Source organism: Gossypium raimondii, chromosome 5 (assembly GCF_025698545.1).
Source record: "Gossypium raimondii isolate GPD5lz chromosome 5, ASM2569854v1, whole genome shotgun sequence".
NCBI classification, from domain to species: Eukaryota; Viridiplantae; Streptophyta; class Magnoliopsida; order Malvales; family Malvaceae; genus Gossypium; species Gossypium raimondii.
Genome location: NC_068569.1, coordinates 47365373 through 47384254, shown reverse-complemented (window position 1 = coordinate 47384254; position 18882 = coordinate 47365373). Strand labels below are relative to the sequence as shown.

General features: G+C 32.1%; 2 protein-coding genes across 5 annotated transcripts; both read left to right on the top strand.

Moving 5' to 3' along the window:
• The first annotated feature begins 2381 nt into the window (after positions 1-2381).
• On the top strand, positions 2382-10296 carry LOC105766258 (probable sugar phosphate/phosphate translocator At3g14410). Of its 2 annotated transcripts, XM_012585642.2 has the most exons (8): positions 2430-2550; positions 2996-3045; positions 3299-3406; positions 3514-3548; positions 6213-6325; positions 7914-8175; positions 8284-8552; positions 9742-10296. In XM_012585642.2, exons 3-8 carry the CDS (start codon positions 3359-3361, stop codon positions 9864-9866), a joined length of 852 nt encoding a protein of 283 aa, XP_012441096.1. In that variant the 5' UTR covers positions 2430-2550; positions 2996-3045; positions 3299-3358; the 3' UTR covers positions 9867-10296. The 2 variants fall into 2 exon arrangements, with proteins under 2 accessions (XP_012441095.1, XP_012441096.1); XM_012585641.2 differs by lacking the exon at positions 2996-3045 and having other exon boundaries at positions 2382-2550.
• Positions 10297-10755: 459 nt separating this feature from the next.
• Positions 10756-17411, top strand: LOC105766257 (ubiquitin carboxyl-terminal hydrolase 25). 3 transcript variants are annotated; one of them, XM_052631866.1, is made up of 8 exons: positions 10757-11613; positions 12964-13039; positions 13158-13250; positions 14020-14106; positions 14204-15246; positions 15642-15770; positions 16800-16935; positions 17037-17411. In XM_052631866.1, exons 1-7 carry the CDS (start codon positions 10958-10960, stop codon positions 16921-16923), a joined length of 2208 nt encoding a protein of 735 aa, XP_052487826.1. In that variant the 5' UTR covers positions 10757-10957; the 3' UTR covers positions 16924-16935; positions 17037-17411. The 3 variants fall into 3 exon arrangements, with proteins under 3 accessions (XP_052487827.1, XP_052487826.1, XP_012441092.1); XM_052631867.1 differs by lacking the exon at positions 17037-17411 and having other exon boundaries at positions 10756-11613; positions 15724-15770; XM_012585638.2 differs by having other exon boundaries at positions 16800-17411.
• The last annotated feature ends 1471 nt before the right edge of the window (positions 17412-18882 follow it).

Sequence of the window (18882 nt, the reverse complement as noted above, 5' to 3'; positions counted from 1 at the left end):
CTACTATTTTCGACACAACCGAAAAAGGATTCATACATTAAAACACTATATAAAATATAAAATTTAAACAACACAATTAAAATAATTCAACAATCATTATCGTTATTTAATAAGTTTTTTTAAAATAATGTACGTGAAAAATACTTAATTTATTAATATTTAAATAAATATAGTTTATTATATTTATAAAAATATTGGTATTAATTTATATGTAATTTTTTAAATCATAAAAATTAAAACAATTATGTAATTTCATAAAAAGTATGATATTAGAAATTGAAAGCGGAAATTAATTGTTCAAAATGGAAAGTAAATAAGATGAATTCCTTTGAGGACTAAATGATAAAATTAGAAAAGCGAAAGTCCTTTATAAAATAAATTAAAAACATGGAGTGGTTTATGTTGCAAATAACCCATTGCATTTTCAATATATAAAAGGCATTTTCCTTTTCTTTTTCTCGTATGCATTGGATAGTCGGAAAATAAAAATAAAAAAACTTGAGTTTCTTTTTTTTTTTTCTTGTTACACTTGGTTGTCTTTTAGGTCAACTTTTAATTAGATGCGAAAAATGTGTCGAGTTTAGTGTGCCAAAAAATGGCTTGAACTTGACTCCCATTGGAGTCAAGATTTAGCTACATTAAGTTAAATTCTATATTTGTATCAATATGGTATAAGATTCTTGAATAGAATTCTAGAAAATTATCACTAAAATCTCAACACATACAAATGTCGAAGTTACACTAATGTCATTTCATTATCAGCGAGTGAAATACAATAGATTCTATATATATTATTCAACACTCATAAATAACTTAATACATATGTATGTTGAAATACTTCTAAAAACATAATTTAAAAAAATAAAATTACATATATTAAAAATCAAATTATTACTCAAAAAATCAAATAACAATATTTTAACCCATAATAAAGAAAAACAGACATTGAAGGCCCAAACCAATAACCCTGAGTGCCATATAGTCAACAATGGCAAAAATTGAAGTTAAATTAAAGGATAAACTATTAAAATAGTCATTTTTATTTATCTCAGGTTATATTTTAGTCATTTATGTTTGAAATGCTATGTTTTAATCACTTACATTGTCATGTTGTAACATTTTAGTCATAAAACCGTTAATTACTATTAACGGTGTAATGTTAAGTTGACGTGGCACGTTAAATCATCATTTCAAACAAAAGTTTTTGGTTAAATTCTACAATTGGTCCCTATATTTTTTTCATTTCGAACAGTTTAATTTTTTTCATTTATTTTTTTTAACTTTCTCTCTTTTTATTTCTTTTCCATTCTCTTCTAATTCTCCATTTGTTTTGCTCCCTTCTCCATTTCTTTTAACGTAGTTTTCTATGCTTTCCATTTGTTGGACTAGTTTACCTCACTCAAAAATTTAAATTGTTTTAAAAATAAAAGTATAGGGACTAATTTTAACAAATGGTAAACATAGAAAAACAAACTACGTTAAAAATAAATGAATAAGGGAGGAAAACAGAGGATAAACAAAGAGAAATGAAAATAAAGAAAAAAAGTTAAAAGAATATAAAAGAAAAAATTACATTAAAATGAAAAAATATGGGGACCGATTGTATAAATAAACCTAATTTTTTTTTTTGAAATTGTGATTTAAAGTGCCGCGTCAGCTTACCGTTACACTGTCAACGAAAATTAATTAATGGCTCAGTGACTAACATGTTATAATGCAATAACGTAAATGATTAAAGTGTAACATTTCAAACATAAGTGACTAAAATGTAACCTGAGGTAAACAAAAGTGACCATTTTAGTAGTTTACCCTAAATTAAAAGAATTTTTTTTGAAAAGGGTAAGCTACCAAAATAGTCACTTTTGTTTCCCTCGGGTTACATTTTAGTCACTTATGTTTGAAATGTTATGTTTTAGTCACTTACGTTATTGCGTTGTAACATTTTAGTCACTGAGCGTTAATTGCCGTTAATGGTGTAATGGTGAGTTGACGTAGCACGTTAAATCATAATTTTAAACGAAAATTTTAGATTAAATTACACAATTGGCCCCTATATTTTTTTCATTTTGAGCAATTTAATTTTTTCTTTTATGTTAAAAGAGATAACGAAAAAAATATGGGGACCAATTGTATAATTTAACCTGAAATTTTTGTTTGAAATGATGATTTAATGTGTCACGTCAGCTTACTATTACACTTTAATGATAATTAACGGCTTAATGACTAAAATGTAACAACATGTTAATATAAGTGACTAAAACATAATATTTTAAACATAAATGACTATTTTGGTAGTTTACCCAATCTGAAAATGTACCGAAGTTTTTTTCTTTTATTTTAAAGAAGTTTTTAAAGAAGTTTTTAAAGAAGTTCAACTTACATCAAATATCTTCTTTTATTTTTATATAAACGCACAGTAAAGCAAAGAAAAAATAAAGGACAGCAATGGCAGATCCAGTTAAGAAGAAAATGTTGAAAGAAGAAATCATTACTTACGCTTACCTCATTCTCTACATCGCTCTTTCCAGCGGTCAAATCTTCTTCAACAAGGTGGATTTTTTTCTCTCTCTTTTGGATCTCTCGTTTTTTTTTTAATTAACTTAAATATGAGTTTGAGATAGTTTAGGTTTTAGACTTAACATTGGTGAAATGTTAGGATTTTCAATCAGCTACATCTATTTTGTTTTAAAAATTATTCTATAGGGAATTTATCTTTTGCAGTTTTGGAATAGTTTTGATGTAAAAATTAGCGTTTTCTTGAGGTAATGCTTCGCATGTAATTTGTTAAAGACGTTGATATTGAACTTGTTAGAGAGTTTTTATAAAAGATGCTTCAAATGGAGTGTTTTAATTCTATTTAATGATTCACATGGATTCCCCAAATTGAAGTGTTAAGGCAGCTTATAATTAGTTCAGGGTCTGTCTGGGTGATTGGTTTTGATAGTGGTCAATAACTTTGTGAACTGTTAACTTCTTATGCGTACTTGTTTTTCAGTTTCGGAGTTCAGAGTCTATGTTGTTCATGTCAAATGGAATGCTTTTTGTGTAAGTTCTAATATTTCGTGTATTGTTAGTTTGACTGTATTGTTCATGAAATTTTAGTGTTGCTTGTTATTTTTCTGCCATAAAATAGTTGGATATGTAAAGAACAAGAAACTCTTTAACTTTCAGTGCCGGTTGTTATTTTTCTTCTTTAGAATGATTGTTTGATATAGTGAAGAATGAGAAACTCTTGTGACTCTGATTCTTATTACTAATATTAGCTTTTTATTTTCTTCCTTTTCTGTAAAAACTGCAGTGGGTTTTGTCATCAAAGGAAATCAATTTTCCGTATCCCCTTGGGTTGACTCTGCTTCACATGGTCTTCTCTTCTGTTTTATGTTTCTTACTCACTAAAGTCTTCAAGGTAGCCTCAACCCTATATGTTTATGTAAACTGGTTCCGAGTGATGATTTTTTTAATTTCTTTTGTTTGGAAGCCTTGATCATCCTTTTTCGATTTTTCCCATGTCAGATTTTAAAAGTTGAAGAAGGAATGACGTTAGAAATGTAAGTAATAGCAGACGACCTTATACATGATGCTTGAATTTATAAGTTCTGTTTTCTGTACAGTTAGCAGCTGATTTATATGCTGGGTGATTCACTAGTGATTTTAATGGTGACTTAATATGAATAACCTTGGTGCTCTTCATTGGAAGTTGAAAGGTCACAGATGTGACCCCTGTAGGTTTTATTGATAAATGGACAAAAAGAAAAGGTTTCTCTGATGATATGCATGTATGAAACTTCATGCTGTGTCAGGTCGAGAAGCTTCTGAGTGCTTTATTGTGAACTTTTTCCAATTTGATTTTGATTGATAAAAGACCATTGTGAATGTTATGGTTCAGATTTTTTTTGGGTTAGAAATTCTTAGCTGAACAGACTTTTCAGTAGTTGCATTCAATTATCTGAACCCTCTCAAGTTGTTGCTTTTACATCAGAGATGAAGACATTTTCCTGGAACACAATGTTATAAGATTTCTTAGTTTTCGATTTAAAATTGCATTTTTGAGTATAAATGCATAATGCATAAGATTCTTGTGGCATGGGGAAAAAAGGGCAACTAGGGAACAGGAGAGAGAGTAGTGGGGAAGAACACTTTTACTAGAGAAAAGGAAAAAGACATATAGAAGGAAAAAAATCATGGAGAATGAAAGGACTTAGAGGGAATGAGAAGAAAATATTAAATAGAGAGGGAAAAAAAGAGTTAATACTGGAGAAGAATAATAGAAAGAAATGTGCTGGTTGCTTTTTCTTTTTGTACTTAGGCAAGTCGTAAAGTGAAATGATATAAGCAGTTATAGATGACTGCCTAAAAGTAATTGATAATAAATAATAGTTTTTGCTTTTGCTAGATTATACAGCAAGTTAGATGACCTAAAATACTTGAAACCGGAAATAAGAGTTGTAATCATGGTAGTCGGTATTGTACCAGTACCATATCAGCCATTACATACCATTTCGGTCTTAAACTGGTACCGTGTAGTCTATGTTCAGTTCTGGTGAAAATTTTGGTGTGTTTCGCCTGTTTAGGCCTGTTTTGGTCAATACCAGCTTGTGCGGGCCTGTACTGGTTGATGCAAAATTTTGATACTTTAAACCATCTTTTAATTTTTTTATCTTAACCATTTTAATTTTCTATGATTACATTTAAAATTAATAGTTGTTAAATTAAGTAATTGAACCTAATTTATAGATTTGAAACTTATGGTTGTATATAAATATATTTATATGAATGTAATTGAAATATATTTGCATGTTTATATAATTTATTAAGAAATTAAAAATTAGACTATAAATATATATGTGAAAAATATTTAAATGTGTATATAATTTATCAAGAAACTAAAAATTAGATTATAAATATATATGAGAAATATTTAAAAACATTAATAAACTCGAAACGGTACACCGAAATATGCCAATACCGATATGTACCTGTTCCAAGACAAAAATGGTACAGCAATAGTTACGGTACTAACTACCTTGGTTGTTATTGTTTTAAGTTATCTTGATAAACTCCTACCCTTTATGTTCATCCTCTCTTGCCAGATTCTTAACAAGTTGATTATGGTCTTACTAGCCCTTTCCTTGTAGAGTAGGGAAGATATCGATATTATGGTCCTCAAATTTGAACTTGGAAAGGGATAGTTCTTTTTTGTTGGTGATTAGATGCCCTTCGACCTGCCATACCTTCCTCCTTCCTGAAATTTGTTCTCATTCTCCCACTCTCTACAATAACTGCATGGTGTAGTTGGTCTTATTTCCTCCATTATGGTCCTCAAATGTGAACTTGGAAAGGGATAGTTCTTTTTTGTTGGTGATTAGAAGCCCTTCGACCTGCCATACCTTCCACCTTCCTGAAATTTGTTATCATTCTCCCACTCTGTACAATAACTGCATGGTGTAGTTGGACTTATTTCCTCCATACTGGTTAAAGGTGAGTCTTTAACTGCCTTGCTTAATGGTACTCTTACTAGAAAAGAAAGTTGCTTTTAACCAAGTTTGGTTGCCCCTTATTGTTCCGGTATCATGTACTCTAGAAAATAGACAAATGTTTCCAGTAAGTTTTAAAATTTACAGAGAGAGGAGATAGAATAAATGGTTTAGTTAATTGATTTTATCGTTTCTGATGCATCTTGTTTCCTGCTCTGGTACTTGCCCCAATCTAAATATTTAGAACTCATGCTATTCACCTTATGCCAGTATCTCTATTTTTCTGTAAAAGATTAGTAATGAAAGACACTTGGTGGCGTGCAGTTGATGTTCCGGTTGGTGCTGGTAATTGGGGCACCAAAATGTTAGTAGGGTATTCTAGTAAAGAATAAATTAGAAACTTAAGGTTCAAATACAAGCCAAGAGTCCAATTCAATTAGGATTAATTTAGAGCAACTCTTATCTGAAAGTTAGCAAGATGGAAGCAGAGTTGTGAAGTGCAAAAAGTTAAAAATTGTGTGATGATAATTGAAGTCCCCTTACAATGCAGCTGATGTATCTCTTTGGTCATAACATATCTTTATAAGCTGTCTGATATAAATCCATTATCATACATCTTGCCTTCAATTGAGATAATGTGAAGAATAGTATTTCATTCTTGTTGCTACTTCATCATTCTGTGTATATTCTTCTTTTATATAATGTACCCTTAAATTTGATGAAGTTAAACATGCTCAGATACACGACATCTGTGATCCCAATTGGTGCCATGTTTGCAATGACTCTTTGGCTGGGAAACACTGCCTACTTGTATATATCAGTGGCATTTGCACAAATGCTGAAGGCAATTAGTAAGTTATCAAAATTTTGAGCAAATTACACTTAAAACCCATGTACTTTTTGTTGAATTCGTTTTCATCACATGTGCCATAAAAATTTGTACTTAACACTGTCTGTTGTGGCATTTTGACTAATGGGATTATGCTGTTAAAAGATGGCATGCATTTTGACGTTTTCATCTGAATACACTTTTCAAACAAAAGAGCAACCCTTGCTTCAGTTTTGTTGGCCTTTTCCTTGATTTCTGAAGTGAAGCAAAATCATAAAGGACATATAGATAAGGTGTTCTGTTTTGATAATACTACTAATAAGGTTACTTTTGCTATTCTATTCAAGTTGGGAATGGTGTGAAGGTGTGTCTATGAAAGATATCTTTTTCATTTTTTTTATATTTGTTTTGTGGAAAATAGTTTGGTCAATGGATACTAGTCAACAGAAAATAAGCTCATTTTTCTAGAAAATGACTTCCCATTTAAGTCATTTTTTGAAAGCAGTTATTTATGAGTAACTTGATTTTTATATAAAAATTAACTCGAATAAAGTCAAATATTATTATATTAAGAATAAAAATTAAATTAAAATAAAATAAAATTTAAAAATAATTAAAGAACATTAATCTAAAATATTATAATTTTCAAAATTTTAAATATACATATTTATATTTAATCATATAGTAAATTATTAATATAATTTATTATTTTAATAAAATTATTTAATATTACAATTTTATTTTAATAATAGATTTTAACATTAATAATAATTTTAAATTTTAAGTAATATTCTTAATATTTTATTGAAAAATTATATTAATATTTCAATAATAAATATATATTACAATTTATAAATATTTAGTAATAAATGTTTTATAGTATAAAATATGAATATTTTAATAATATAAATGTGTATTTGTTTAAATTTTGCTTAATTTCATTATCTCTTCCAGGTCTAATGTGCCACTATCTGCTCTCATATATATATATAATATGTAACTTCAAATTAAGTTTTAATTAGATATTGATTATTATTAAGTTTATATAATACATTATTTATTATAAAACATTATTTTATTATAAAATAAATTTCAATTGTCAAAGAAAAATGCTTTTATAATTTTTGTAACAAATACAATTTATGCTATGTTCGTTTACCAAAAACAAGTTTCAAAAAATATCTTAGGAAAATTTGCCAAACAATGGAAAATATTTTATGCAGAATCATCCAAACACCCAAAAATATCTACTTTTTAAAAAAATCAATCCAAGATTTTTTAAGTTTTAGTGAAACAAACACAGCTTGAGTGGGACTTGTTAATAAATCAAACGTGAATTCTGGGGTAATCACAAGGAATCAACTGTAATTGTCTCTTTATTGAGTTGCAGGTGGGTAAGTAATGCCTGTATAAACTTAGTTGGCTTCCAATGTTGTAAAATATTTTTTGATTTTGTGAAAGATGTTAGGCTGGTTATTAAAATCTTCGGTATTCAAACACCATGAATTAGGGTTAAGAATATATTAATAAGTACATTATGTATGTTACTATTATTTAGATGGTAGATATGACAGATTGTGATAGCAGTACTTTTCTGAATGAGTTTTCAGTGCCAGTAGCTGTTTTCATCCTTGGAGTAGCAGCAGGACTGGAGGTAATGAGCTGCAGGATGCTTTTAATAATGTCAGTGATTAGCTTTGGTGTTCTGGTGGCTTCTTATGGAGAAATAAATATTAGCTGGATTGGAGTTGTTTACCAAATGGGTGGTGTTGTCGGAGAATCTTTAAGACTTATATTCATGGAGATTCTGGTTAAGCGAAAGGGTCTCAAGTTAAACCCTATATCTATCATGTATTATGTTAGTCCTTGCAGGTATGTATTACATCAGTTTTCTAATTTACCTTGTATTAGAATTATTCCCTTTCTTCTCCGTATAAATTTGATATCAGTTAGAATTAAAGGTTTGTGTTTCATTTGCAGTGCTCTTTGTCTGTTTATTCCTTGGATCTTTCTGGAGAAACCAAAAATGGATGCCCATGGGATGTGGAACCTTCACCCTGTTGTGCTAACGCTGAACTCTATCTGCACCTTTGCACTCAACTTGTCAGTTTTCCTAGTGATCTCACACACTAGTGCTCTAACCATTCGCGTTGCTGGAGTCGTCAAGGATTGGGTGGTTGTTTTAGTATCGGCCCTTCTCTTTGCAGATACAAAGTTGACAGTCATAAATTTATTTGGTTATGGCATAGGTAAGTATCTTAAAGTAAATTCTCTTTTATATCTTCATCTCTTGTATGAGCATTTATCTATTACATCATTTTGAGGACATAACCTTGGGCGGACAATCCATTCTCATTGTGGATGACAAGGATGTAGCTCAGTCATTCCCTTGAAAGTACCATAGCGGCAGATAAATGAATTATAGAAATCCGAATTGGTTGATAGGAGCAATGGCTCCTTCTGGCATGGTGGAGGATATCCATGGTTTTGCGGATTGGCCATGAATATTTATGCATTAGATATGCTAAACACTGCATCGCTTATCTTGCTCTTCAGCATATGCCTTGGTATTGCTGGACTTTGTTAAGGAGTATTTATACCTCGCTTATAGCAAAGTTCTGCATTGTGGTTTAACCTGTTAGTAGGTGTACTGTTAAGGAGTATTCTATTAGTGTTTTAGTGTCATGGTTTATACATGCTTATATGCATACATATATACGCACATATTGGGGGAGGGCATTTTGGTGTCAGTTCTTTCAAATTTATTTTATCTGTTGGAATGAAACCCTAAACCTAACCCTAGACCTTCAAGTAATCTAAGTGGCCTTGTGTTGGTTGCAACAAGGATGCACATAAGTCACTACTGAACTAACTAATTCGAGATTAAGGCTTACCTTGAGTTCTATAAGTTTGAGATTCAGGTTGGCTATTAGAATTCTTACTAGATGATACTCTTCTCATTCTCCCCTCCCCCCCAGCGTGCGCGCGCCCGCGCGCACACACACACTATATATATATATATCTGTTGGTTTTAACTCACTAGGTTCTCCATATACTTTCTTTCAAGGCTAATTTATAATCTTAGAGCTTACCTTGCTTAGGATAAAAATCATTAATAATTAGATGTAAGATATTTCTCACATACCTAATCACTTATTTGCCTAAACTAATGTTTTATGCATGGTTGTTTCAAGGAAGTAACGTGATACATTCATTTGAATATGAAAATTGCATGAAGTTTGGATGCAGTCCTAGGCTTCATTATCTTTGCATCTAGTGCTAGTTCTCATGCTTCGATATTGTTATAAATTTCGAGTAGTTTCTAGCTTTTGTTTCGGCATTTTTGGAGAAGCCATCTACTTCGGACATAAATTGTTTTGGTCTTTCTTGTTTCCTCAGTGAACTTTATCTTTTCTTTTATTACTCTCTTTTGTGTAGCCATTGCTGGTGTGGCGGCATACAATAATCACAAGTTGAAGAGGGAAGCAATTCGCAATATCTCTGATGACTCCCAAGCTGCCCTGACCATACCGATGGCTACATCATCGAATCTGAACAGATAGTTATGTACAACTCCTAATCTGCAAAGATGATGTTGAAAGTATAAATAATTGCACAAATCAGAGCTACTTGGAACCGCCAGTTAATCTCGTTGCTTCTATTTATTTTGGGATGTCCATCACACACTGCAGGAAAAAACAACGTCTTAACTTGTTTTTCCATTGATTCTGCACAGATTATTCGGGGCGCCGGTTGTTATATTTGGAGAAAGTGACCTTCTGAGATAAGGTGAAGTAGAAAATCTGCAAAGAAATACTTGGACTGTTTTAAACTGTAGTGTTATGAGTTTTTGGTTTTGTTATGTCTTAACTGTACATTGGTGGGTGGGATTAGAGGTGTCGATTCTCAGGTTGGCTTTGTTTGCCCAAACTTGATTAGATTTTAAAGCTCGTTTTATTGTTTTAAATATATGAAAAGGTAATTTTGATATCATTATTTATTTAAATAGTGATCCGGAAGGTAACCAAATCTTCCATTAGCATACTCGATTAAAATATACTCTACTCATATATTTTAGATGAAAAAGTTATCCAATTACAATTTAATTACATGTTTCCCATTAATGCATTTTTGCGACTCATTTAAAAGGATGATACATGAATTTCATTTAAAAAAAAAGAGAGTAAAATAAAGGAGGCAATTAAATCTTTCTAATTATATTGAATTAAAATAAGATTAAATAATGGTTGTTTTGTTTATAATTTTAAAATAAAATTGTGAAGGCTGGTTACAGAAACCTACAAACTACGACTTTGTTGTCCTTCATAAATAAAATTTTGTTCCTTATCAGATTTAGGTGTAAGCCCTAAAGATTAAAAGCCCAAGAGAAGCAGAAGAATGGACCCTTACCCAAAATCACAGATCAAGACTTCACAAGGGGAAACTGAAAAAGGAAAAATAAAAATAAAAAATAAATTGAAGCAACGAACCCTCGCGAGAAATTTCTTCGTTCTTTTGAGAGGTTCCTAAACGGGGAAAAGGGGAAATTTTGATTTTGAGAGCAAATTTTCCCGGAAAATTTGAAGGAGATGCGATTCTGGCGGTGTGGATGGCCGTCCGATGAGAGATCGGCGAAGGAGGATCATCACTGTTGATGGGATTTGTCGAGTTACAAATGACTTGGCAGCCGAGTCTACTCAGTGAAAAACGAAAGAAAGGCCCTCCTTTAGGCTTAAGAAACCTCGGCAACTCGTGTTACCTCAACAGCGTTCTTCAGTGTCTCACCTACACTCCACCGCTCGCCAATTTCTGCCTCCGCTCCCAACACTCCTCCTCCTGCGACGCCTCCGCCTCCAAAAAGCCCCGCGACTGCCCTTTCTGTATCCTTGAAGCCTGGATTACACGCTCCTTAACCCTCGATCTCACCCTTGACGCGCCTTCCAAGATCCAAAGCTGTATCAAAATATTCGCCGAGCACTTCCGCTTCGGCCGACAAGAGGATGCCCACGAGTTCTTGAGGTACGTCATCGATGCTTGCCATAATACCTGTCTTCGTTTGAAGAAATTGCGGCGACAGGGAAGTGAAGGAGGAGGAGAAGCAGTGAATGGCAATACCGTAGTTAAGGAGATCTTTGGGGGTGCTTTGCAAAGTCAGGTTAAGTGTTTGGGGTGTGGTGCGGAGTCAAATAAAGTTGATGAGATTATGGATATTAGTCTTGATATTTTGAACAGTGGTTCACTTAAAGAAGCTATGCATAAGTTTTTTCAGCCTGAGGTTTTGGATGGAAATAATAAGTACAAGTGTGACAAGTAAGTTCATATCTTTTAATGTCGTTTGTTGGTTGCTTTTGTTTCAGCTTTTACTTTGGTGATAGGAAAGAAAGAAAAACTTAAACATGAGTAATATAGTGTTTCTAAAGAATAAAATTGTATTTCTAGAGGACAAAATGAGGTTTTGGATGGAAGTATAAGTACTGGTGTGAAATTAAGTTCATATTTCATAATTCAGTTTAATTGAATTAATTAGTATTGTTTTGTTTAGGTATGATTTCATTGTTGCTTTTGAGACTTGCGTTTTTTGCCTTTTGAGTTTGAATAACAACAAGCAATACTTTTGAAGAATATGGCATTTGGGTTTCTTTACTTTCTACCCTTTAAGAACCCGTTTAAGAAGCAGAAATTCAATAGCAAAGAAGTGAAAAAGTAACAATTAAATGGGGCCTTATTTGTTTATGTATTGTTGTCTGTTGGTTGCTTTTGTTATGAGCCTTTACTTTTGTGAAATAGTAAACGAAGGGAAGAACTTCAAATATAGTAATATAGTGTTACCCCAATTCATCCTATGGGGTTGTTTTATCACGAATTGCGAATTGGATCAGACGATCTGAATCGCCATTCGTATGTGATAAAAAATGTGAACTTATTCGTATGTGATAAAAAATGTGAACTTTGGCGTTCCCAATCTATAAAAGAAACCTAACTGTGGTTTTAACTTTCAAGATCAAAGAACAGTCAACAAGAGAAGAACCACGTGACAGTACCTGTGGTTTTAACTTTCAATACTATATATTTTGGGGATTTTGTATGTAGAAAAATCTTTTGGGCTTTTTTTGTCATATAAAAAGTTTACTGTTGTTAGTTTTAATTATTATTTTTATTTCTGATCTTTAAAATTTTATATAGTTTATACTTTTTTAAAGGTTATCTGATTTGTTTGATATATGGAAATTAATTGTATATATTAGTAGTTTATATTATTTTAATTAAGGTGAACTATATATATATGATCCAATACGTTTTGCGTTCCAATTAATCATATTTTGTACTTATTAAGTGAACTGAAGAAAGACTACCCCTATTGAATTACTTTCCATGTAAGTAACGATTTGTGTTACTGTTCCTGTTCCTCATACCGGAGATCCGTGTTCTAGATAACAGTGTGTTGGAATTGGTCTTTTACATTTGATGTTTTGCTCATTTGTATCTATTATGATTTTGTATGTTTTATCCTTTTTTTAAAACTTTATATCGACTCTTTAGGAAGAAAAAACAAATAGCAAAATGCAAGAGAAAAAATACTGAATTGAGCCTAATAAAGCGCTTTGGCTTTTGTTTTATTAATTTATTTTGTTTTTGAATGAGAAACTTATGGTTGTTTAGTTGTAAGAAATTGGTGGCGGCAAGGAAGCAGCTGTCCATACGTCAAGCACCAAATATCCTTGTTATTCAACTGAAGGTAGGTTATGGAATTTCTTTAGAGTTTTTATTCTGGTTTTATAGATGATCAAGTAGGTTTTTATCTTTATTTTTATCGGTTTTGGAGTAAACAAATGACTGTTAGATTGTGTTGGCAGAGATTTGAGGGAATACTTGGTGCGAAGATTGATAGGCTCATTACATTTGAAGAAGTTTTGGTTCTTTCAAGCTTCATGTCCAAAGCAAGCCAGGTTTGTTAAGTTTGTTAATTTAGCATATAAGTTTGTGTGATTGGTACAAGTTACAGTTACAGTTACGGCATTCTATGAATTCTAGATCCTAAGTTTAATTTAAGACTTACAAGTTAAATAATAATATTCTAAGTTTAATTTAAGACTTACAAGTTAAATAATAATATTCTCAATTAGATGATATAAATGAATTCAGTAAGGTGATATAAATGAATTCCTAGGAAATAATGTACATCAATGGGACAAATTTCTAGCTTGCTGCTGTGAGAGTTCTGTAGATGTGATATTAGCATTAAATTTTTGAGCTTTTCTTTTGCTTGTGTAGACTAGCTATAAGCCTTGTATTTGTTTTACTAAATGATCTGGGAAAATTGTAGTATCTTAATGTGTTTACTAGCAAAGCTTATATTTTGGCACTTTTAGGATTATAATGTGCTTGAGTATCTGAATTACCTGTTATAGATAACTGGGTATGTTTTTGGGTTCGTACTTCTTTTTGGTCTATTAAATAAATAATACATATACTTCAGTCATGTCATTGGTTGGTTAGCAATGTTGAGCTAGTCTGGCACCATTACATTAGAGGCAGGAGAGTGAATGCTAGTGAATGACAAGGGTTTGAAGTGATTTCTGCATGGCTCTGCCAATAGAATAAAGTATTTTCTTGGTTATCCTGTACAAAGTAATCTCTTCTACTGGTTATATGCCATACATTCTATATAATATTTTTATTTTGTTTTTGTAATTCTGTTGGTATTTTTCTATTCAGGATCCACAGCCAGTGTATAACCTATTTGGTACTATTGTGCACTCAGGGTACTCACCTGAATCTGGGCATTACTATGCATATATTAAGGTGCTTATGTTCCCCTGTTTCTTCCATTTTTTTTTTATATGTATGCTTCAACACAGCAATGTTGATTAGTTGCTGACATTAGTTCGGTATTTTAAAGGATGCAATGGGCAGGTGGTATTGCTGCAATGACTCCTTTGTCTCAGTTTCAAACCTGCAGGAGGTCTTGTCTGAGAAGGTTTATATTCTTTTCTTCTCTCGTACTAACCAGAGGCGAGGGTCTTTCGGTACCACAGTTTCTTCCAATGGAGCTAAACCACGTGATTCTAATGGAAGTGAGGCTCCCAAAATATTGAAAGCGGTTCAATTGAAACCAGTCCAAACAAAACTTTGTGTTGAACAATCTTCACAGAAGGATAAGGTTGGAAAACCATCTTCTAACTCACGTGTGAAATTCAGTATTTCTGAAAAGTCTGGTCTCAGAAAGCTTCCTGTTACGAGTAACGGAAAAGTTGGCTTACATAAGACTCAGAACATTGCTGTGAATGGAGTTTCAATGGATTCAATTCAAACGAAGAAGAATGAGAGAGACACTTCATCATTGATGAACAGGAATGGTACAGACAAAACTAGAAAAGTTGATGCTGTTGTTAGTGAAAATGGCCCACAAGTTGCGTTGTCAAATGGAAATAAATTAGATTCTTTTGTAGTTAACGGTACCAGGAGCATGGCAGTCGGAGAGCAGATTGATACTGCTCTTAATGATGCCTGTGATAACTCAGGGCAAAAGAAAAATTCAGAATGTTCTTTTGCTATTTCAGGAGCAAAGAGGAAAATAGAAGATTCCTATGATATTTCTGGGGCAAAGCGAAAACCAGAAGATTCTTGTGATGTCTCAGGGGCAAAGAGAAAATATGGAGATTCCTCTAATTCCTCAGGACCAAAGAGAAAATCTGAAGATTCCTGTAATTTATCAGGGCCAAAGAGAAAATCAGAGGACTCTTCTGATAACTCAGTTCCAACAACAAAATTAAAGGACTCTTTTAACTCAGGGGGCAATGGAAAATTTAGAGACTCCTGTGATGTCTCAGGGCTAAAGAAAACAGAAAACTCTGGTGATTTCTCCATGCCAGTGGGAAAATCCTGTATATTGCTTTCCCAGGATGATCAATCTCGTGCAGAAGTTGAAAATATGAAGGAAATGTAAGTTACATTTTGTCTCAACTGCTTTAGGGATGCCCTCTATGTTATAATAAATACTGATTTCTCTAGATGCTAAACATTAGTTGTTTGTGACTTAAGAGGTTCTCTTTCTTTTAATATCATTGTTTTTCTTGTGATTTTTCATGCCTGAAATTTCTTAGAATTGTGAGTTCAATTATTTTGAACTAGGGTGTTCTGCTTTACCACATTTGGCAATAGTTATCCAGGTTTAGAAAATTGATTCTGTCCTTGGCTCAATATATTCTAGTTGTGTAGGAGTTTTTTACTGTTCACCTATACCTGGGTTGTGCTTAACTTGTCACGAGTTGCTTTTTTGTTCATTTTTATTAAATTTATTATTTTCGTATGTTTCAATCTGGTGCAAAATTTACCAGGCTGAAAAACAAAGCTTCTTCAGTTTTGCGATCATCTGGCTGGTATGTTGATGTTTACAATTTCATGTATTCGAGGAAGCAGTCATATGCACTGGAGACTGGAAGCACTCTGAGTGACAATGATTTAGAGTAAGCCTTTCTTATACCGTTAAGTAGTGTGTCTATATGTCTGCAATTTAATTCTATGTTCACTTCAAGTATGCATGATTTTCTTTAGGAATTTATGCGCTTTGATATAGCTAGTTTTTGATGCATTTGAGTTGCTATAGATTTCCATCAATCTTGTCTAAATTTTTTATAGGTTTCACAAACATTTGCAGGATGATCATACCTACAAAGACTTTTTTTCTTAAAACAACCTAGGGCCAATTTGGCTTTAAATTGGGTTGTAAATTCCCGTTTTGGAATACAAATATAATGCTTGATTTGATTGGATTCTGCACAAACTTACTTTTGACTCAAGAAATTGATACAATATTTCTTTTTCATCACAACGCCTACCTGGACCTTTTTCAAATTAACAATTACACATTGACTATATTTAGGTCTGTACCAAGTTTATTTATTACACATTGATTACTTTTTATTAACTACTAGCCAGGAGAGGGGGTGAGGAACCCAATCAGATCGCTAATAACGTGCGTTACTCTTTTTTTTTTTTTCCTTTTTGTGAGAGGTACTATTTTACTAGATCTGATAGTATGGGTTTGTACATTTATATCCTGTTCTCTGAAGTGAGGGTTTCCATTTGTATGTCCCTTTTATTTGCCTTTTCCTTTAGGTGCTATTCTCTCTTTTTTTTTCCTTTTTTCTTTTTGTAGTACTCATCCAATACATCCGATCCATGAAAATACATAACCCCCAAGAATCCTCCGAACACATGAAAATACACATCTGGCTGTAGTCTTGTTAGACATGTACCTGTATATCTGACATTCACACCTGAGTTGAGTATCGTGGCTTCGTAGTGCATCTTCATCTATTTTCCTATTAAATATCCATATTCAACACCCATGTCCAATGCATATCCCAACATGGATGGAAAAGACTCTAAGGTCCTTCCAAATACAAAAAAATGAACACATACTTGTATCCAGCAAATACATAAGTCTGAGTAACAGGACATCGGTTCATCATACCTAAACCACTTTTATGCAGGAAGAAGCTGATTGCAGATGCGAAGCCAACCTTTATTCCACAAATACCTGAGTCACTGAAAGAGGAATTAATTAAACGTCTCCAGTCTTTCAGCCAAACGAAACAAGAATCTCCGGATCCTTGATCGGCATCGCTGGTATTGAAACAATTAACTTCTCAATTTGCCGTTCCGAATTTTGGTAATTATGGAGACAAACTTCTTGGCTGTATAATCTGTACTAATAATCAGTATTGTAGCGAAAGACCATTATCAGGCGTATGTCAGTCCTCTCTAGCAACTTCCAGCAATATTACCGGAAATTTGCCTGTCGTGTTTTTCGATGCCCTATGAGTGATTTTGCAATGAAAGCGCGGAGTTCAGATATTGTTGAGAGATTCGATCTTTGAGGGTTCGAAGTAATTTTTTTTTTTTAATTTTCCGGTAAAGAAGTAAGGATCTTAATTCATTTTGTAAGATATGCATTTTTGGGTGAAGTGATTTAGCATAAAAATCCTCATTTTTTGTTTCTTATTATGGATGCATAACAGAGTTGTTTCTCCCATAAAAAACCCGGTGTAATGAAGTGTACGAGTGAGTTAAAATCCTTTGGTTATTGATGTTTCTTTCTTTTACCTGACCTGCTTCTTTACCTGTTCAAGCCGGATCCATGGTTTTGAATTTTATTTTATTAATAAAAATGATATTATCTGAATTCAATTATTTATTATTAATTTTAAATATTAAAAAATTACAATAATTAATCAAATTAGGTTGATATATATTATTTCAAGAATTAGATCGAATACAGTGGATTAAATTAATTCAAATTATTTTAAATAGTAATAAACACAATAAATATTTAACAAAGTGTAGTTCGGGCCAGAAACAAAATAGAATGTTATAAATCTTATCGTATCTTTTTTCTTATCAAATCTATACTTCCTCGATTTATATTATGTTATAAACCGTTAATAATTTTGATTGCTTAAAATAAAAGTTAATTGTACCAAACAATTCAAAACTATGACATAATTTTAAATTGGTCTTAAAACATTCTAATTATATTCTTAAACTATAAATGTAAGGTCATTCATTTACTAATTTTTTTTTTTTTTACAATTGAATGTCACATTGTATATTCTGGTACCCTAAGTCTAGTATTTTCGTCTAAGTACACTTGTAATTTTTTCGAACAGATTGGTTAATATAATTATTCATGAATTATATTAATATTTTGTATATCTTCCTTATATGATTTTTGCATGCAAAGCAAAATAGAAGCAAATGTTGCTCACAAATTGTCTAATGTTTAAACTAATACTAAGCGATATTACGTGGTCGAGTCGTAACATAGAAATACAATTTGCATTAGTAGATGAAGCTAAACATGTCTTTAGTCTAATTGGAAATGAGCAAACTGATTGAAAGACTAATATGCCGTCTGTCAAAATGATTCCTAGAAGATAGAGACACAGATGTGACTGACCGGACTGATAGTATATTGGACCAGACCTAAGAAGAATAGATCCTAATTTCGTTTATGGATTTATTCACTTGTGATGTTCATAGTGTGACATACCTAAATCCTGAGCGGATGGCGGACTATGTATGCGTGACTTGTACACTTTGATGTAAGTAAAAACCTGAGTTCGAATAGATAAGGAACCGAAAACTGGTGCGTTGGGTGGACGAATTTTGTAGTATGTAGCATCATAGTGGAATTCATAGCCAGATACATGGGTAAATGATATCCTCTCATTAGCATTACATGGTTGATGAAAAGTAAATATGGCCATGGGTCCTTCGTTTTTGTGATGAATGACTTGGTTACATGAAGGAAGATGTAATGATTACCATGAGATAAAATAAGACCATATTAGGAGAGCAGATATTATCTCAAAGAGATTAATGATATCCTATGAGGGTAACACTTATGACAAGATCATTGGATGAGTATTGAGTAGATGCTTTTGTAATGGTATGTTGTTAGGGAGAGCTTAGTCATGATACTATAGTGGAATAACTTTGTGACTAAATGATTTTATAATTAATAGGCGAACACCAAAACTTAATTATAAATCATCTGAGCCCTAATTGAATATG